At 46.4% G+C, this 21,995-nt stretch overlaps 1 protein-coding gene across 2 annotated transcripts in view; it reads right to left on the bottom strand.

Moving 5' to 3' along the window:
* The window catches only part of PRDM11 (PR domain containing 11), an 81,095-nt gene that overhangs the window by 25,237 nt on the left and 33,863 nt on the right, over positions 1-21,995 (bottom strand). For both annotated transcript variants that reach the window (XM_011963279.1, XM_011963280.1), the window contains exons 2-4: positions 20,993-21,117; positions 20,529-20,632; positions 19,758-20,020 (exon numbers count right to left, since the gene is read on the bottom strand). In XM_011963279.1, coding sequence (XP_011818669.1) covers positions 19,758-20,020; positions 20,529-20,632; positions 20,993-21,111 — 486 coding nt within the window. In that variant the 5' untranslated portion in view covers positions 21,112-21,117. The remainder of the gene's footprint in view (positions 1-19,757; positions 20,021-20,528; positions 20,633-20,992; positions 21,118-21,995) is intronic.

The following is a 21,995-nucleotide window of genomic DNA, read 5'->3' as shown; positions in this document are numbered from 1 at the left end:
CTTCTTTTTCTTTTCTAACAGCTTTATTGAGGCATCATTGACATATAATGTACAACTTGATAAGTTTTGACACATGAGCTAGATCAGGGTTGGTTCCCTGAAGACTTGGTGAAGCAGAGCCTGGGGGAACTCCTGGGAGATGGGAAACAGATGGATGGTCACCATGCCTAGACTCCTACCTAACCTGGTGCCATTCATAAGCCTCCATTGTTCTCTTCAAAGCAGCAGAGAAGCCCTTTATCAATGTGAATCAGATCATGTCTCACACCAGCTCAAAATGGCATCCACTGCACTTACAATAAAACTCATATTTATGGTCACAGCCTTCATATCCTACAGGCCTGCCCCCCAACTTACCCTGGGCCTCTCACTCCCTTTTCACTTTTCTGCAGCCTTAATGCCCTGAGGGTGAGCCTTAACATTGGTTGGTTCCACCGCCTAGAGCCTCTTTTGTCTACCCTTAAAAATGACAATAATCATGAAATATTTCAAGCATTCAGAAATTATAAAGAATGCAGCTGACAACCCTGTGCCCATCAGCTAAAGCCAACAAAAATTAACACGAGTTATATTTGTCTCAGGCCTCTCTCTCCTTTTGCTTCAAGAAAATGCTGAGATGCAGTGGAAGACCCTCTCTGCCTCCAACTTCTTCTCTTTCCCTTCCTCCCTGCAAGAGTAACCACAATCCTGGAGATGGTGGGAAGCCTTCCCATTTTTATGACACAAGGACTTTTCAAAGAGCAACATACAGGACTGTTTGCATGTGTGTAAAGTTTACAGAAATGGCACCCAAGTGAACATACTGTTTTTCAATTTTTTCCCACTAAGCTTTGAATATGTGGTCCCTTCTTAGCTTTTGGGTCTCAGATTATGTGAGCTCCACAGAAGAAGCCTTCCCTAGCCTTGACCCTAAAGGAAGTTCTTCCTGGCCTCACCTCAACCTCCATATCCCTGGCCTATCATGGCATTATCTCTGCTACATCATCCTGTAACTTCCCTTAAGAGCCCTAATTGCAGTGAGCATTTTGTTGATATCTATTTGTTGATTTGGTAACTGACTGCTTCTCTGGCTAGACTGTAAACCAATGAGTGCAAAAGCACGTGGCTGCCCTGATCACAATGGTGGCCCTGGTTCCTAACACAGGGAGGGCATGGCACATGGTGGAATACTGATTGAATGAAAGAATGATTGGATGAAGAGCCTTTTAAGTAAAAGGCAAATAAAGGCGAAAAAATTGGCTAAGTGTGATGCTCATACATGTATTCCCATCACTTTGGGAGGCTGAGATCAGAGAACTGCTTGAGGCCAGGAGTCTGAGACCAGCCTGGGCAATATAGCAAGACCCTGTCTCTACAAAGAATTTTTAAAAAAATTAGCCAGGTGTGGTAGTGCACGCCTGTGGTCCCAGATACTCAGGAGGCTGAGGCAGGAGGATTGCTTAAGCCCAATAGTGTGAGGCTGCAGTAACCCATGACTGTGCCACTGTACACAAGCCTGGGTGACAAAGCAAGATCCTGTTTCTAAAAGAAAAGAAAGGAAAAGGAGAAAGAAAGAAGGAAAGAAGGAGGGAAGGAAACAAGAAAGGAAGGCAGGCAGGCAGGAATAAAGAAGAAAAAAATGAAAAAATGTTAAGATTTTAGTAAAAATGAAATGAGTTCTATGCTGGAGCCAGCTTATACTCACTGGGAGCCAACTGTTAAATTTTCAGGAATTTTGTGAACCAGCTGTTAAACACAGTCATTACTGAAAAACTAAATGATATAAACTTACAATTCAATAAATGATATATTTTTAAAAGGCAATAAATACTCAAAACTTAACCACTTCCCGATTATTTTACTACATTTGACTGATGATTTTCTATGCTCTTGAGGGTACTGGCCTCTACTGTAGCTGCAGAGTAGAAATACCATACTATAGTTGCAATTGCATATTTCTTCCCAATTGCACATTCACTGATTTCATGTTAGAAGTTTGAAATCAGCCATGGGGGGAGCATTTACACCATGGAAATTGGCACATAGCCTCACCATCACCATCACCATCACCATCAGTTGTAAACATCTACCAGCACACCACTATGCATGTTTACATGAGCATACAAAGTCTAGGAGATACATATCAAAATCTCAACTCTTGTTATGCTAGAGGGGAGGAAAGAGGGAAGCAGGGATGCTTTTGCTTAATTTGCCTATGAGACTATACTGCCTTTGTGTTTTGAAAATCTCAGAAAACTAAAAAGAGAAGACATGCAACTCAGGCTTCCCCTTCCATGGCAGTCTCCCCAAGTGATGCTCCAGTCTGCAGGGACCCTCCCCTGGAGTCTCAGAGAACCCTGGATTTTATCATAACACTACTCCCTCTACATTATCATTTCTGATTGCTCCCCTGTCTCCTGGGGGAAAAAAGAAGCATCTCTAGTTCCTACAGCCAGTAGTAGGAGCACATGGAGGGTAGTAAGCGCCATGGAGCCAGAGGAATTGGCTAGAATTTCAGCTTCACTGCACACAAGCTGAATGGCCTTGGACAGATATTTGCTGACCATGCCTCAGTTTCCTCATCTACAAAATTGGATAAAAACAACCTTGTAGCACTGCTGTCATAATGGAAGTGTAAGACACTCAGTGAATGGTCACTGTTAGCGTTGTGATCATAATTGAGGTTATTAAGAGTTCAAATATTAGTTATTACTAATTTGGGGTGGTGGGAGGCCTGTGCATCAACACTGAGTTGTAATCAGTCTTGGCAGTTTCATCTGGACAGAGAGGCCTGGGTGAGGGTTGTGAAGGACATAGGAACTGCCTGAGACCTCTGTCTGCTGGATTCAGGTCTAGAGATTTTCTGAGTTTTGGCTTATCTTTCCCACCAATCAGGATTTTCTCAAATCAAGCATTTATTCACTCATTCATTCATTCATTCAACCAACAAACATCATGGAGGGAGTGGGCACAGTGACAGGCTCTGGGGATAAAATGTTGACCCAGGCAGAGAGTGTCTTTGTTCTTAGAAAGCTCACAGCCTAGCGGGACACAGAAGAGAGGTCACTGTGATATGGCATGGCCAGTACCATGGTGGGGAATTATGTGGGATTATGGGATCTCTGAGCTGGAGCCCTGGACCTGGGAAACTATTGAGGACCTTTTCTGGGGACGTGGAATCTAAGCTGAGATCTTAGAGAAGAGAGAGATGGTGCCCTAGGCAGAGGGTGCAGGGCAGGCAGGATCTCGCAGGGCCTGTGGACCACCTTATATGCCACTGATGAGCCCAGGCCACCCTGAGTAGAGATCAGGCTGTGGGCTTCCAGTTCTGGGACTGACATGGGTCCAGGAGTGACAGCAGGGCCAGATGCTCAGGACCAGAACCCAGAATACTGGTCTCCTAGTGTCTTCCCTTGCCTTTTCCCTCAAGGTCAACTCCTTGGTCCCTCTGAACTCAGTACTTTGGACCAGCCCAGAAACTCTGAGCATTGTGATATAAGGCCTTTGATAACCTGGCACCAGGCTGATAACCTGGGGAACCTGCATGGTGAGAGGCTCCCTTAGCCTGGAGAAGAAGAGGCCTGAGAAAGCAGAGCCATCATCAGATGTGGGAAGGACAACCATGTCGTGGGGACAGGATGGTTAGAATCTGCATGTATCTAGAGGGACGTAGGCCTGAACTCAGCACAAAAAGTGATGGTCTAACATGCAGAAGAGTCCTAAGATAGGACAAGCACCCTGTGAGGTGGTGAGCTTCTTGTTACTGTGAGTGTTCAACCAGAGGATGATTTGCTAGTAGGGAGGCTGAAAAAAGGACTTCCTCACTCAGTGGAAATCTGACCTAAATGACCCCAAAGTTCTGTCTAAAATGAAGATTGAGGGATGCTCAGAAAAGTAACATAAAAGCATGGAGTTTGACTCCCTGGGCCAAGCATGGTCCAGGTGGATCCACATGCTATTTCAGACCATGGTAATAATTAATAAAGAAAAATAAAAACAAAACCTCATTAACAGCTACCCTCATGGAGTACCTTCACTATGTCAAGTATTGATAAACTATTAATTTTCACAGCTACTATGATTATCCTCCTTTTACAGATTGGAAAACTGAGGCTGAGGGCTGTTGGTAACTTGCCTGAGGCCACAAAGGAATTTTCCACGAGAAGCTGGAGTTTAAACTTGGGTTTCTGACAGTACAGTCCATGCTCTAACCACTTTGTAGAGCAATGGATGTTAGCCCCAAGATTTTCCTAATGACTCCATTAACCACCCTCAACCATTCCTGAAACCCAGAATCAACCAGGACTCTTCTGGGCCCCTCTTTGAGCTTCCAGTTTTGCCTCTGAGCAACTCTGCTATCTGCAGGTTGGCCTTTTAATAGGGAAGAATGCTCTACTTTGCAACAGAACGTCTGCCTGCCCCAATTGAAGATTCACTGTTGGGTGCCTCTAAATGGTGTCATGACCAGATGCTGCAGAGATGGATTTTCAAAAACCTGATTTGTTTTCAACTTTCCAGGAATTCACTGAATCCATAAAGCATTCTTAATTCTCAATCCTGCATTTCTTCATAGAGCAAAGTAGTTACAAAAATGACTGGTGAAGCCATTCACAGTTGATGAAGCACTTTGGCATACCTTAAATGCTCCTCCCCCAAGCCCCAGGAAGCAGATGGCATCACCTCTTTTCTCTAGCTACTCCCCAACTCAGCCAACTGAAGACCTGAGAGATAACCTGAACTTGAACTTGAACTCTGGCCTCTGCTATGGCCACAGACACGGAGTGAAGAATACTCAAGCTAGACGAGGGCATCTGAGATTATCCAGGCACTAGGTTTCTAACCTGGTGTCTGGGGAAGGGGGCATCCCTTAAAATGTGTGCATTTTGTGAACATTGGCACATGAGTATAACTTCCTAGGTGAATCAAGAAAGCTCAATAACCATGATTTAAACCATCTTCCCTAATTTAACTGATAAGGAAATGAGAACTTCCTTTTATTAATCCAAACTTCCTTTTATTAATTATTATTATATTTTAAGTTCTAGGGTACATATGCACAACGTGCAGGTTTGTTACATATGTATACATGTGCCATGATGGTGTGCTGCACCAGATAACTCGTCATTTACATTAGGTATATCCCCTAATGCTATCCCTCCCTCCTCCCCTCACCCCACGACAGGCCCCAGTGTGTGATGTTCCCCACCCTGTGTTCAAGTGTTCTCATTGTTCAATTCCCACCTATAAAGTGAGAACATGCGGTGTCTGGTTTTCTGTCCTTGCGATAGTTTGCTCAGAATGATGGTTTCCAGTTTCATCCATGTCCCTAAAAAGGACATGAACTCATCTTTTCTTCAGATTTCTTTTCTGCTTAGACCACTTTATTGAGGTATGACTGGCATACAAAAAGCTGTATGTATCTAACATATCTAACTTGATGAGTTTGGAAATAAGTGTACACCTGTCAAACCATCACCACAAACTATGATATAAACATATCCATTACCTTCAAAAGATTCCTCTGCTCTTATTATTATTATTATTGTGATAACACTTAACATAAGATCTACCCTTTTAGCAAATGTTTAAGTATGCAATACAGTAAACTGTAGGCTCTATGCTGTGCGGTAGATCTCTGGGACCTACTCATCTTCCATAACTGAAACTTTATACCCTTGGACCAATACCTCCCTATCTCCTCTTTCCCAGCCGCTAGAAACCACCATTCTGCTCTCTATCTCTATGAATTCGACCATTTCAGATTCCTCCCATAAGTGGTATCAGGTAGCATTTGTCCTGTGTCTGGCTTATTTCACTTAACATAACATCCTCCAGGTTTACCCATGTTGTTGCAAATGGCAGAATTTCCTTCTTTTTAATGCTTAAAATGACTCTGGAGACCTGGTTAATGAGGCATGTTGACAAACAATCCTAAATTCCACATCCAGGTTTTATATACTTTGATTTCACCTCCCACCCTCAACCATTCCTGAAACCCACCTGACGATAACTGTAGATACTAAAGCTGGCTGTGATCTGCTCATCACATGCTAAGTACCAGGCATGCAACAAGCATTAGTATTTACAACAACTCATAGGGGTGTGTTCCATTAGACTGTGCATCCTCATTTTATGGATAAAACCACTTGAGCTGCGAGAGAACAGGTGAGCAGCCCAAAGACACATTTCTCTCAAGTTGTAGAGCCAGGATTGGAATCCAGGAACAGAGCCTATAACCAACTCAGACAGCTCTTCCCTTCACAAGTCCCCCTTTTCTGCCTGTAAAAGGTGCCAGGACTATGGACTAGTCTCAGGACCAACCACTGCTACCCTGACCACACACAGCCTCGCTCTCCTTGGTAAGGAGGCAGGCTCCTGGTGAAAGGCAGCAGCATTCTGAGTACCAGTTTGGGCCCTTAAGGAAGAACTAGAGAAGCAGCTCTCAAGCAGACTGGCCTGAATTCCATCACTTAGTTATGCCTTTTTATGAATGGTCTTGGGCAAGGGTGAGAGAGAGATCTGGGAGTATCTGGATCAGGAGTTTGCTGCCTATCTAGGGGGCAGCAAAAATGTAAACTGGAATGAGCCAGAGAGAAATCAGATAGAAACACACTTTAAGTATCATGCTGCAGATTGGAAGAGTCTTCCAAGTTAACCTGGCAGAAGAACGTAATTAACAGGGCTGACACGAAAGGCACCCCATGGAGCTGTTGAGTACACAACCTGCACATCTATCATGGGTAGCTCTCCCCAAATAACCACTGAAATGAATAACAGATAGAAAAAAAGCAGAGCAAAACTCTAATGCTTCACAATAAGGTATCACTTCACATCCACTAGGATGGGCTAGAATAAAAAAGTCAGAGAAAAACAAGGGTTGACAAGAATATGGATAAATCAGAGCCCTCATATACAATTGGTGGGAAAGCAAAATTGATCAGCTGCTTTGGAAAACAGGCTGGCAGGTCTTCAAATGATGAAACCTTGAGTTACTATTCCACTCCTAGGTATTATGCCTGAAAGAAATAAAAACACGTGTCCGTATGGAAACTTGTACACAAATGTTTATAGCAGCATTATTCATAACAGCCAAAAGGCAGAGACTGCCATCAATGGATGAAGAGATCAACAAGATACGGAACATTATTAGGCCATAAAAGGGAATGATATGGCCTGGTGTGGTGTCTCATGCCTGTAACCCTAGCACTTTGGGAGACTGAGGTGGGCGGATCACTTGAGGCTAGGAGTTCAAGACCAGGCTGGCCAACATGCAAAACCTCGTCTCTACTAAAATAAAAAAAATTAAAATAATAATAATAATAATAAGCTGGGCATAGTGGTGCACACCTGTAATCTCAGCTACTTGGGAGGCTGAGGCAGGAGTATCACTTGAACCTGGGAGGCAGAGGCTGTAGTGAGCCAAGATCAAGCTACTGCATTCCAGACTGGGTGACACGGAGAGACGCTGTCTCAGAAAAAAAATGGTGGGGCGGAGGTGGGGGGGGGGAAATGATACATGCTGCCACACAGATGAACCTTGAAAACATGAAGCGAAGTGAAAGAATCTTGTCACAAAGACCACATACGATATAATCTCATTTATGTGAAAGGCCAGAATAGAAAAATCTATAGGGTCAGAAAGTAGATTAGTGGTTACCTAGGGATGGGTGGGGCTGAGGGGTTGAAGATGTGGGTTAGGGGGATTGGAAGAGGAGAATGACAGCCAGAGAATACATGATTTGATGAAATTGACTGTGATGATAGTTGCACACATCTGTGAATATAGTCAAAATCACTGAATCATACATTTTAAATGGGTGAATTATGTAGTAGGTGAATTATATCTCAATAAAGCTGTTAAAAAATAAAATCTGCCAAAGGTTCATTGTTATCAATCAAACAAGGAGAAGGGAACGATCTTATGTCCCACATATCCTATGCTTGAACACTGATCCCTAAAGAAACAGGTTTCCATGCGAGTGGGAAGACCAGCAATGGGATGCCAGGAAGGCATTCTAGATATTAACATCTGAGGCCTGGATATGATAAATTGGAGATCTAGTTAAAAGTCCTGACCCTATAAATGACCTGTATAACCTTAGATAAGCAATATGGCCTTTTAAGGTCCAGTTTCCCAATCTTTAAAAAGAAGATAATAACTATCCCACAGTACTGTTATGAGATATACAAATCATTTAGTACTCAGTGAGCAGCAGCTATCATTGCTGCGACTATTATTGTTGTTATTGTTGCTCATCAACCCTAACTAGCATCTTCTGAGGACCCACTGGGGTTTGGAGTGCTGAATTAGGTTCAGAGAGCATAGTTCAACAAGACCTCTCCTTGGGGAATTTTCAAACACCAAGAAACCCCAAATCCTCTGTGGCAAAGCCAGGAAGTTTACTAAACATTAGTGTCTCTCAAACTAGGGTCTTCGGATATATTCTCAGGATCTGAATGTTCTAAGAATTTTTAATTCCATGTTTTCATTTTTAAAAATCAATATGCGGGAATCCTCATGAGATTTCTGCACCCGCAAGAGGACTACATTTATGGCTGAGGTGGCATCCATGTCAGATTGAATCCCTGGCCCCAGCTCTTCAGCCGTCCCTATCACCTTTTGCCACATGATTCTGAACTAGACTGTTTAACAGGCATCCTGCACTTCTTTGCTCCTTCACCTTATGTGCAACCATGAAATTGATGTAGCCAATGAGATATTAGCAAACATGATATAAGCAAAGTCTCGAAATGTAGAAAAGCTTCCCCAGGGAGCCCCTGCTCCTTCAGCTGGGGCCCAGAGCAGACATGATCCCAGCGTCTGGAGCAGACCTGGCTTCAGAGAGAGGAGCCAAGCTCCCCCAGCAACTGGAGGCTGGGCAGCCCAGCAAGCCCAGCTACATCAGCCAAACTGCAGCCAATCAGCAGACACACAAGTAGAAATGAGGAACTGCAGCTGACCAGCCCATACGTGAGCAAGAGTAAATGATTGTTGTTCTATGTCAGGGCTCAGCAAACTATGGCCTGCAGGCTAATTCCAGCCCACCACCTGTTTCTGCATGGCCCACCAGGCTAAGAATGATTTTCAAATGGTTGAAAATAAATCAAGAGAAAAAACAATATTTCATGATGTGAAAATTATATGGAACTCACACTTCAGTATATATAAATAAACTTTTATTGGAACATGGCACACCTATGGCTGCCTTTGCACTATTATGGCAGAATTGAGTCAATGAGACAGACACTGTATAGCCTGCAAAACCTAAAATATTCACTACCTAGCCCTTTACTGAAAACGCTTGCTGACCCTTGTTCTATGCCCACTGGATTTTGAGGTAGCTTGTTTTAACCCAACAGTTGACCATACAACCCCAATTATGACTACTTGCTATGAGCCAACAAAAAAAGAACAGATATAAACTTAACATGTAAATGTTGCACTCTGGCAAAGAAAAGGCCAAGACACATCATGGCAGTTGCAATAACAAAAGATAGATGGGTATGATGGCACACTCCTGTGATCCCAGCTACTCTGGAGGCTGAGGCAGGAGGATGGCTTGAGCCCAGGAGTTTGAGGTTATAGTGAGCTATGATCTTGCCGTTGCACTCAGCCTGGGCAATAGAGTAAGTTCCCACTTCTAAATACATACATACATACATACATACATACATACATACAAGATTTCCCAGTGTTTCAAATAGAGACAAACAGTAGGAAAGTAAAGATATCACACTGCACACAAAAGTACAGACATTCCAAACTCCAAAGACTCTTGCTGTGTCTCAGTAATCACTACGATATTCGCCTTACAAATAGCAATTTCGTTTCAGTGACACGTCATCAACTATCCCATTAGAATGATTTTGTTAATGTGTATTATGTTGAGGTTTTTGTAGTTCATTCTATATGTGTAAACTTGTTTTGGCTTTACAGTTGTTTAAAAGTTATAAGTACAAGATACTTTGTGTTTACTAAGTTGTATGTTTATACCTTTTTAAGTACATTAAAATGAAATTAATGTAACATTAAGACTCCAGGAACATTAAAAATCACCTGAACTTAACACTGTTCAGGTATGAGAAACACAGCTACAGTAGAATGGACTGGAGAGCCAAGAAATAGAGGAGGTCATGTTAGGAGCTGGTCTGTATTGGAAATATTATACAGGTTCAGAATAATTTTTCATGTTCTACTTTTGCTCTGATACAATAGATTTAGAGACTTGGCTCCAGCCAGAACTGGTTCACGAGCATATTACATTTTCCTGGGGAAATCTTTGGTTTGGTTTGTGATTCAATAACTAAACTACCAGCATTTATAAAACAGCTACACAAGCTGAGCCCATTTAATGCTTCTGATATTCAGAATCTTCAGATTGAGGTATTCATTTTTACTCCTGGAAAACCTGATATTGAATCAATCATGTTTTATGATCCATTGCATCTGAGAACACAAGAAAAGTGACTTTTACTTTAATCTCATCTTCCACTTTTCCTTCTAAGCACACTCGGTACCTCTGTTATACCCTAATATTAATACCATCCCCACCTGACTGTTATATATGTGCCCCAGGGCCTTTGTAAATTCTATGACCACTGCTATGCTGTGTTCCCTCAGTTTCTGACATGGTAGGACAGTTGCATCAACTCATCCATCCCTCCCTCAAAATCTAGTTTGGCTAATGAGAACACATGGACACAGGGAGGGGAACATCACACACGGGGACCTGTTGGGGGATAGGAGGTGAGGGGAGGGAGAGCATTAGGACAAATACCTGATGCATGGGAGGCTTAAAACCTAGATGATGGGTTGATAGGTACAGCAAACCACCATGGCACATGTATACCTATGTAATAAACCTGCAGGTTTTGTATCCCAGAACTCAAAGTAAAATAAAATAATAATAATAGCAATAATAATGATAAAACATAGTTCAGCTTAGAAGCAAGGACACCCCAGTAGCAACTGCACACCTACCATTCAGAGATTTGGGCTCCTAAACACCGTTTCCCAAAAAGGAATCACAGCTCCTACGAGAGACAGTGGGAATATCTTTTTGTGCCAGAAAGTAAGGAAACAGTGCTAAAATAATGATGGGGATGTGTCGAAAGAACAAGGATCCACTTTGAAAGCGTTCCCACTGATCAAATCTAGGGCAATTTAAACATCAAAATGAATAATGACAGACATGGACTCCAACACATTAAATAAAAAAAGAATTCATGTTCATACGAATAGCTAAAAATAGCTTTAAATGAGGATTGAGTGGGGGTGAAGGTTGAGCACTATTTTTTTTAAACAAGAATGTCAATAAATGTAGAAGAGAAAAAATAGAAAAATCATTTTAACCATGAATAATAATTGATACAGGCAAGACTCATCAATAGTTGTTAAAACCATTGAGTAAAAGACAAGACAGACTGCCACCAGGTGCCTCCTGATGGCAGGCTGTGAGAAAGACCTAATACTGCCTGTGCCAAAAAGCTGTAATCTGAATCCACCATGAAGAAACAATCAGACAAATCTAAACTGTAGAACATTATGCAAACAACTAGCCTGAACTTCTCAAAAGTATCAATATTATAAAGAGAAAAAACAATACAGGGGAGACTTTTCTAGAATAAAGGAGACTAATGGAATGTGACAATTAAATGCAATGTGTGATACCTGCACGGGTCCTGGATGGGGAAAAAACCACAAAGAATGTTACTAATGGCAATTGGGGAAATCTGAATATGAACTATAGCTGAGGCAGTATTGTATCCATGCTAAATTTCTTGGGTGGAATCATTATATGGTGGTTAAATAGCTCAGGGGTCAGCCAACTATGGCTGTAGGTCAAATCCAGCCCCCACTATCTGTTTTTATACAGCCTGCAAGCTAAGAATGGTGTTACCTTTTTTTTATGACTAAAAAATGCGTTTTTATGTAATTTCATTTCTATAACTTTCAAATTTCATTTGAAATAATATGAAATTCAAATTTCAGTGTTCACATAGAGTTTTATTGAAACATAGCAACACCCATTCATTCCCATATCATCTATGACTGCTTTTGCAGTACAATGGCAGAGTGGAGTAGTTATGACAGATGCTGCACAGTCCATAAAGCCTAAAGTATTTACCAGGTAGCCTTTAAAAAAAAATGTTTGTTCACCCTGGTATAGAAGAACACCTTATTCTTAGGAATTTGGCTGAAGTGTTTAGAGGTAAAGTATCATGATGTCTCTGTAACTATATCTCAAACAGTTCAGAAAAAAAAAAAAAAAGAACATGTGGCTGGGTGCAGTGGCTCATGCCTGTAATCCCACCACTTTGGGCAGCTGAGGTGGGCAGATTGCCTGAGCTCAGGAGTTCGTGACCAGCCTGGGCAACACGGTGAAACACCATCTCTACTAAAATACAAAAAATTAACCAGGTGTGGTGGTGTGTGCCTGTAGTCCTAGCTACTTGGGAGGCCAGGGCAGTAAAATTGCTTGAACCTGGGAGGTGGAGGCTGCAGTGAGCTGAGATCACGCCACTGCACTCCAGCCTGGGTGACAGAGTGAGACTCCATCTCAAAGAAAAAAAGAAAGAAAAAGAAGTGTGTGTATGTGTGTGTGTGTGTGTGTAGAGACAGAGATAAAGCAATGGGTATAAAGTGTTAGCAACAGGTGAATCTAGAGGCAGGTATGAGGGTATTCATTACACTATTCTTGCAACTTTTCAACCGAGTTTGCAACTTTCATAATAAAGAGTAGAAATTGCTGGGCGCGGTGGGTCAAGCCTGTAATCCCAGCACTTTGGGAGGCTGAGACAGGCGGATCACGAGGTCAGGAGATCGAGACCATCCTGGCTAACACGGTGAAACCCCGTCTCTACTAAAAAATACAAAAAACTAGCCGGGCGAGGTGGCGGGCGCCTGTAGTCCCAGTTACTCGGGAGGCTGAGTCAGGAGAACGGCGTAAACCCGGGAGGCGGAGCTTGCAGTGAGCTGAGATCCGGCCACTGCAGTCCAGCCTGGGCGACAGAGCGAGACTCCGTCTCAAAAAAAAAAAAAAAAAAAGAGTAGAAATTAACAAGCAAGCATGAAAAGCACCTGCTCATGCATGCTCACACACTGCACACCTACCCTGTCTCAAATGCCCCTTTTCTTTCTTCTTGGACAAATCTGTTACTCCTCATTTCTCTGAGCATCCCTAAACTTGGTAACACCTGCCTGTCCCCACCACATGTCATGGCACTGCAACTGTCTGCTTATTTCATCTAGCCAAGCACTCATGGTCTCTCAGATGCTATTCTGGAGGATGTGCCATGAGCTCTGGCACATCCAATTTCAAGTCTTAAAAGAAATCGTCACTTTACTATAAAGGCTGAAATGGGAAACACTAAAACACCATTTCACATCTGCTTCTCCCCAGAATGGTAACAGCCTGGCAGGTGGGGAGGGTACCTGGCATGAAGTGGACAATTCCATCACACAGTGTCCTCTTTATCAGCGCCCAGAAGGGCGGACCTCCTCAGGAGCTCCCTGGTCCTTTTCACATTACAGAATGTACCAGCTACTCTCCCAGTGGCTGCCAGATTTGGAGCCTGTATAGCTAAAAGTGCAGATAGAGGTCATTATAGTATGCATTTTGAGCTTCATTCCTGGTTCCATTTAGGGTCTCCACCCTTCTTTTTCTTTCTTCTTTCTCTCTCCCAGTTTTAATATGCTATTGTGGTATATTTTATGTATACTGCTAGGCTACCCTAAATCCCTTCTGGAACAAGCAACCGTCTGAGTGAAAAACTTACATAGTAACCCTGTGCTGGCAGCCAGGTGCAGCGGCTCAAGCCTATAATCCCAGCAATTTGGGAGGCCGAGGCGGCAGGATCACTTGAGGTTGGGAGTTCAAGACCAGCCTGACCAACATGGAGAAACCCCGTCTCTACTCAAAGTACAAAACTAGTCTTACGTGGTGCTACATGCCTGTAATCACAGCTACTCAGGAGACTGAGGCAGGAGAATTGCTTGAACCTAGGAGGCAGAGGTTGTGGTGAGCTGAGATCGCACCACTGCATTCCAGCCTGGGCAACCAGAGCGAAACTCTATCTCAAACAAACAAACAAACAAACAAACAAATCCTATGTTGGCTTCCTCTGTCTTCTGTCTCTTTACCAAACCACCTGGCTGCACAGTACCCCCAAATGCCTTGTGCCAGCAGCAAGGTTCCTGGCCTGCAGTGTCTGAGCGTAGCCTGGGTGATCTTGGCAATGAATTACAGCATTTATAATTTCCAATGGGATGAAAAAGCAGAGGAAGGGGCATGTCTTTCCTAGACAGGCAGAGGTGAGCGTCCAACTCCTGACAAGTCAGCCAGGCCATGAAGGAGAGTTGTGGAGCGGAAATGGCCATTCGGTCCATCATGACCCAGGTCCAGGCCTTGTACCACTTTGCCCACAGTCAGGCCAGCTTTCCTCCAGGTGAAGCAAAGACAAAGAGGGAACTTGTGCTGGGCAGGAAGAATGAGTAGAATAGAGTCCACTAAGGCAAGGAGGTAAGAAGAGGTGTGCTAAGTAAGGGAGGCTAGAGGGCCAAGAGGCGGAATGAGAGGGTGGGTTCTGGAGTCAGACTGCACAGGTTTGAACCCCAGCTCAGCGACTCACCAGCTGTTTAGCTTTGTGCAGAATGACTCATCCTCTCCAGGCCTCTGTTTTCTCAGGTGTGCAATGGATGGAATAATACCTATGTCACAGGAGTGTTGTTAGGATCAGATGAGATTATGCTACAAAGCACTGAGCACAGACCCAGACACATAGTAAGTGCTCAATAAACATTAACAGCTATGCTTGTCATGACCATCACCATCATTTCTACAGAGTAGAGTGTATGTACTGAGGGAGTGTGGAAGGAAACGTGTTGTGCTGAATGGGGGGGCAGAGCTTTTGCAGGCAGGCAGAAGGTCCAAAGAAGATGATATACAGTATGGCTTTGGGACAGGACTTGACAAATGAGGGCAGTTTATTTAGGATGTGGGGCTTCCAGATCCTGGTCCAAAAATCAGCACCACTGTTCACCCCACCTTCCCTGTCCTCTCCCACCATTCAGCCCACCTATCACCTGAGTAGGCAGAGCCATTCCTCATGCCTGCTTTAGCCCAGCGGAGACCCAAACACCCATGCCCAACACACACATACAAACACACACATGCGCGCACACGCACACACACACACAACTTTTCTTGAGCCACTTTAAGCATCTGGTGGCTCTAGGCCTTCAATGTCTCTCACCTTTTGGGTTCCCAAAGGTCAAAGCCTCCATATGGTCTTGCAGCCTCTAACCACTCCCTCCCTGTGCCCATCTCCTGGCTACTGGCTGCAGTTAAGGACCTAGGAAGAAACCTCAGAGGGAATAACCTCCAGGCCACCAGTCCCACTGCCTGAACTGGGGCCACGCCTACTCTTGACTGGTAGAGCTAGTCTAGAACCAGGTTGCAAACTCTAGGGCCTTCTATTTCTCCTTTCCTCTCACCATAGACCTGTGCCAGGCAGTCAACCTGAGAAAGTTTGTCTGCTTTAAAGATTCTCAACTTTCCACAGCTGGGCTGTCCCAAAGTACAGACTCTAGCAACAGCAGAAAGGGATCCTAACAGCCATTTCCTGGGCACGGTCATAAATGTTTTCTCCTGCAATTTTCCAATAGGCTGTGAAGCCGTAGGCTTCCTCTGTTGAACTTCTATCCATCCTTCAAGACAAGATCCATCTCCAATCTGCAGCACTGTGGTCACCAAGCAACACTCTGCCTCTGTATTACTTGGTTGGAAACCAGCTTCCTCCCCTCCTATCCACCATGGCCCCTGCCCTCATAACTGAACCACAAGCTCCATAAGAACAGAGAGCAAACCTCGTGCATTCCTGTTATCCCTAGAGCTCCCTGCTCAGGACCTAGTGCTCCGGAGTTACTCTGTGTATGTAAGGTTGGGTTGAATCTGGACACATAATAAAAACAGGCTCAGAGTAGCTATTAACTATTCCACCCCATTAGCAATGTCTCCCAATAAGGGAAGTCCTCACATGGTGGCATGGTGGAGGGACACTATCTTTGAAGGAACCCAAAGTACTGTGGACCAGCTATGGGAGTCCTGTGTTTCCTCATCAGAACAAGAGGGGCAGCAACCCCCACCCTATGGACTGTCTCGAGGAAGGGTATGAGATGCCAGAGGTGTCCAGTATGCACCTGGCATATAATAATTGCTCAGTAGGCAACCAGACTTTTAAAACAAGCCATGCACCCTTGCTGGTTCCCTCTCCTCACCTCCCACTCACGCCTTAATCCGCGGCAATCTGGCTTCCGCCCATGAGACAGCTCCTGCTAAGGGGGCCAAGGAGACTTCTTACTGTCTCCTCCTACTGCTCCACGCCTTCTCAACTCCTCTCCCTCCAATGATTCCTTAAACTCATATTCCAAAGCAAATGCCTCTTCTCTCCTCCCCAAGCACCTTTTCCATAGGCAATGCCCTCCCTTCTCTGGGCTTCAGCTGCATGACTTTATATACTTAGTTTTCCCCATCATCCCAGCGTCTCTCTATTGCAGAGCCACACACACCAGAGTGCTCTGGACAGCTCCCCTGAGCACCTCATGGGCACCGGGAACTCTCCTCATCCCAAGCAGAACCCACCTTCTCTCAGCTCCTCAATTTCAGGCCACCTCACTCCACTTCCCTGCACATTTTAGCAGATGTCCCCGCACAAACACAAAAGCCTCCTATATGAGTTTCCTGTTGCTCCTGTAATAAATTGCCAATAAACTGCCAAAACTACAGTGGCTTAAAACAACATACATGTATTGCTTTGTAGTTCTAAAAGTCAGAAATCCTAAAATCGAGGTGTTGGCAGGGCCACATTCTTTCGGGAAGCTCTGAGAATGAATGTGTTTCTTTGCCTTTTCTGGCTTCGAGAAGCTGCCTGCATCCCTTGACTCCCGGCTCCTTCCTCTATTTTGAAGGCCAGCAGAGCAGCATCCTCCAATCTCTTTCTCTCTGACTCTGAGCTTCCCACCTCCCTCTTATTAAGATGCCTGTGATTACACTGGGCCCACCCAGATAATCCAAGATCATCGCTCCCATCTCAAGATCCTTAACTTAATCACATCTGCAAAAAATCCCTTCTGCCATGAAGATAATATGTTTACGAGTTCTAGGGATTAGGACAGGGACATTTTTGGGGGGCCATTATGTGGCCCACTATACCTAACTACATCTATCTGCTCTAATCCTCTGGGCTAACCCTGTAGGGACAGGAATGATGCTGATCCACCCCCTTTTTTGGTCCAGTGTCTCCGTGTGAACCCTGTGAGGTGATGTAAAAGGTTAGGGATCATGCCTTATCTCTACTCTACATTCAAGCACTTCAGCAGAATCCCTCCCGTTAGCTTTTTGAGGATGCTAGTCTAAGGAACAAACTTGACCACACACACCCCCACCTCACTCTTACCCTTCTCCTCACTTCCGATCTTATCTGTAACCAAACTACTAGGAAATGACTATGCCTGGTCACCTCCATGCTAATCAGGTTCCACCCCCATCACTCTCCAGCAGGGTTTCTGCAGATAACTCTTCATTATGAGGGACTATTCTGTCCATTGTAAAATGTTTACAGTAATCCTGGTCTCCAACTGCTAGATGCCAGCAGCTTACCCCTACGCTGAGCTGTGACAACCAAAAGGTCTCCAGACACTGCCCAATGTCCAGGGACAGGAAGCAGGGCTGCAAAATTGCCTCAGGTTCAGACCCACTGCTTTCTACAATAGCTCTTGCTAAAGTTGCCGATGGCTTCCCTGAGAGTAAATCCACGGGACACTTTTCAGTCTTTCTGGTTGGTTTCTCAGCAGCACTTGGCACTGTCAGCCATTGTGGCCTGGAGAACCTCTCTTCTCCCCTGACTTCCAGGTCACCCACTCTCCTGGTTTCCCTCCTACCTCTCTGGCTGCAAACCTTCTGTCTCCTTTGCAGGATCAAGCTCCCCTTCTAGACCATGAACTGCTAAAGTCCCTCCAAGCTTGGTCACAGGCCTTTCCACCTCTCACTCAGCACACTCTCCGTAGGTTCTGTGCTCCACACCCACTCCCCCACTGACCACCCATACACAGGTGACTCACTAAGCAACATCTCCAAGCCTCCTCTCCAAGCTTAAGACCCATATATCCAACTGCCTACTTGATATCACCACTTGGATATCTTGTTACTCCAAACTCAACAAGTCCCAAACCCAAATCATGATTTTTCTCTTAACCCAGTCCCCTTCCAGCCTCCTCCATTTCTCAGAGAAAGACACCATTAACAACCTGTTGGGGGACTGCAGATGTTCTTGATCCCTTCCTTGAGCCAGTTAGTCTATGTCTAAGTCAGAGCTCTCCTCTCTGATACAGTTCACAAAGCAGTTCATTTGGCTCCATGTCTGTGCCCCAACCCTAGTGCAGTCTTCCAGCATTGCCGACTACAGAACTCCCACACGCTCTACCTGGGGAAAGGGGTGTGGGTACCCATTCTTGACCAGTGCCCCTGAGCTCAATCAGTTCTCCAGGCTGCAGCCAAAATCATCTTTTCAAAACACAAATGTGACCAAGTCACTCCCCGCTCCCCCTCTACATTCTTAAAAAGACAGAGGTCCTAATTTGGTCCACTGGGTCCTACATGATCATGCCTCCATCATCTCCTCCAGGCCCCTGTGTGTGCTGCACTCCAGGCACACTGACATTCATCCAGTAGCTCAGATGTGCCATGCTCTCCTGCCACAGGGCCTTTGCTCTCGCTGTTCAAAGCATCTGGAGGCACCTCTCCAATCTTCACCTGGTAGGCATTCACCTCCAATCACAGCTCAACTAGCAGGAAGCCTTCTCCAACCTCCACCCTTATTACTTCCCTGGTTGTTCACTTTCTCCCAGCCTCACTGTTTCTCCATCACCCTCAGAGTCATAATTTGACATGGATTTGTTTTAGTCTTTGATTAATTCTATCTTCTCCACAGAGAACTCCATGAAGGCAGGATTTACCTGATTGTCTTGTCTGGCCCACCACTGTATTTCCAGGGCCAGCACCATGCCTGGCACAAAGGAGACACTCAACAAGTGTTTTTGTAGTGAATGAGGATCTTCTTACCCTCTAGAATGTTTTTTCTCTATTACCCCACACTCCCCTATCTCTGTCCACTAGCTCAAGCTTGATTCCTTAAAGTTGCTTTGGTAACCCTTCCTCCTCATACCCTTGAAAACCCCTCTTGCTCATCTTTGCAACCCATCTATTGAAAGTACCCTGTGTTGCAACTGACATCACACGTGTACCTGCTTGTTCAATGCCTGTCTTCCCACCAGACCATCTGCTCCCTGAGGACAGGAACCATGTCTGTCTTGTTGAAGGGTTTACCCCTGGCACCTAGCCCAGAGCCTGATATTACTGGTTTGGAAGTGGGAAGTCATGCTCTGCATTCCCAAAGGCCAGCTCCGAGTCACCCACTCTGGAAGATCCGTTGGTTCAACACCGCCCAATAGTTCACCAGACACACACTGCCCTGAGTTCTGCTTGGTGATTTCCTGATCTGCTGACTACTGCCATATGGGTGCTCTCAACATTGCCCTTGGACACCAAGCGTTGCAGCCACTCAGCCAGGGCCAGGGGACAGCAAGATCCAACATCGACAGGTCCAAAAGGGATGGTAGAAAAGCTCTGGGGCCAAGCTGGGCCAGTATGGCTCCCCCTGGTAGTTTCCTTCCATGTTCCTTGGCAACCTCTCCCATGAGTAGCCCAGGGCACACTCACCAGCCAGGAGAAGAAGCCAGCTGATTTGTCCTGGGTGGAGATCTGCCCCTCGTAGGGGCCAAAGATGTGGCCCTTGGGGATGACCTCGTTGATACATCGCACGTCACTCTCTCCGCTAGTGTCCTTGACCACCTCCATGCCCTGTGGGATGGTGAGCGCTGCCCGGTCTGGGATGCCCACCGGCACTGGTGTGTCAGACACAAACACTGGGGGGCCATGGTTCGGGCATTCATCCACGAAGTACTCCTGGCAGGACTCACAGACTGGAGGGATGGCAAGAGAAGGGAGGGCCTCAGTTGTTGCAGGGAGGTAAGATCCCCATGGGAAGGCAGAGGGGCTGACAGGAGGCCCACCCGTAGACAGCCAGCTGCAGGCCCCAGGGTCATCAGTAGCAATAACCCATATGCTCCCTGGGTGCTCCAAGAACAGGCCTGCCTATGTCAAGGAGGCCAGCAGCTCCCTTTGTCTCAAGTTTTAAAAAACTGCAAGAAAGAGCATGGCTTTGGAGTCCAAGTGCAACCGTATTCCTTTGGGTTGGAGGACCTCAGGTGGGATACTTAACCCTCACCAAGACGCAGTGTGCTATCTGGAAAATGGGGCCAACAATAGCCACTTGGATGGCTAATGATGATGACTAACCAAGGCCTGGACCTGGGCCTGGTATATGGCAGGGGAGGACCTGTCATAGTAGCATTGCTACAAATTCTCTAGCCAGGAATGGGGCGATGGGGGTGAAGGGAGGAGTAGCCCAGAGCCCCAAGCTCCACTTACACCAGAAGTCCACTTGCTGGAAGCTTTTAGGCATGATGAGGTCACGCTTCCCCTTCAGTTTCTTGGGCTCAACTTCCATGGCCGAGGAGTCCGGTCTCCTAGAGCTGGCCAGGGCAGAGGCCCGAAAAGAAAGCAAAGAAGTCATCAGAGAGGGAGAGCCCAGTAAGGACAAAAGTTGGGGACCTCGCCAGGAGACCGAGAAGATGTGAGGTGGGCAGAGGAGTCCCAGCCGGTCTGCTGTTCAGTGCAGGAGGTGGTGGAAAAACTGCAGGACTGAGATGCGAACACGGACCTCCCTAGGCCACTGCTTGAATTTTTCTAGAGCCTGCACCCAGGAGCTGCCGGGAGCAGGGTTAGGGAAGGTGGGCAAGGAGTGAGAACGTTTCCCAGGGTTCCCAACCAACCCAGCCCAGGCACCTTCCACTCCCACTTCTCCCTCTCCAGTTCCCACACAAGGGCCTCACCAGGGCTGGCCATACTCCTGGTCTCGGAGTGGTGAGCAGACCTCTGTCTTCACCACCGTCACCATATCCCCCACGGCTGCATTGGTCTGGGCCAAGCACTCCTTCATGTTCTCGGTCATTCTGTCCTGGGACGCAGGAGGTGGGACCAGCACAGGAAGAGGATCAAAGAAACAGGGGAAGAAGGGTGAGTGGCAGAGAGGGCAAGTGGGGGTCTTGCGGAGTCTGGTTACCCTCCCTGCCATCCCCAGAGGAAGCGCTTGAGAACACAGACAACAAAAACAGCTGTAGCCTGGCCAAGAGGAAATGCCATTTCCATCCTGGGCTGGTCCTGGGGACGACTGGAGCCACCAGCCCCATGGGGTCAGGGGCCTAGGGCAGCCCAGGCCAGGAGGCCCTACTGGGAAGCACAGCCTGGACCCCCAGACCAAAGGGCAAAGGGCAGGAGGATCCCATATGAACCTGGGCGCAAAACTGCAAAGGGGAGAAGGGAGGGAACAACTCAAGCCCAACTGGGGCCAAGGGGTAGTGGGCGGACTGAATGGGCCCTCAGAGCCTGGCAGGGCAGCCCCTCACCCTGGGACTGTGGGGAGCACAGCCAGGCCCCTTTGTCAGCTCAGAGCAGGTACAGGCAGGGCCTGGGGGCGCTGGCGAGGGCCAGCCAGGGCGCCAGCCCCACCCCACTCTCTCTAGGGGACACTCCCCAGCCCGCCGCTTACCGCCCTCCACCACTGCGCCGGGCTTCAGCCCCTCCCTCGGCACCCCGGGGTCCTCATGCCAAGCCCGGGGACACTCTTCGGGGCCAGGGTGGCACGCAGCTGGGGCTGGGACCGCGCTGGGCCCCGGGACTGGGCGAACAGCGTGTGTGACTCACTACCCGGGGCCCCGCTGGCCACACCCCTGCTCCTCGGCTAATCAGCCCCCTGCTCCCCACCGGGGCCCCAAAGCCGGCGGCGGCGACTGGGAGGGGTGTGGGGAAATGTGACGGCCTGCCCCCTCCTCCGAG

Source organism: Colobus angolensis, unplaced genomic scaffold, assembly GCF_000951035.1.
Source record: "Colobus angolensis palliatus isolate OR3802 unplaced genomic scaffold, Cang.pa_1.0 Scaffold61, whole genome shotgun sequence".
NCBI lineage: Eukaryota > Metazoa > Chordata > Mammalia > Primates > Cercopithecidae > Colobus > Colobus angolensis.
The sequence above is the reverse complement of the archived record's forward strand: the minus strand, read 5'-3'. Positions and strand labels throughout refer to the sequence as shown.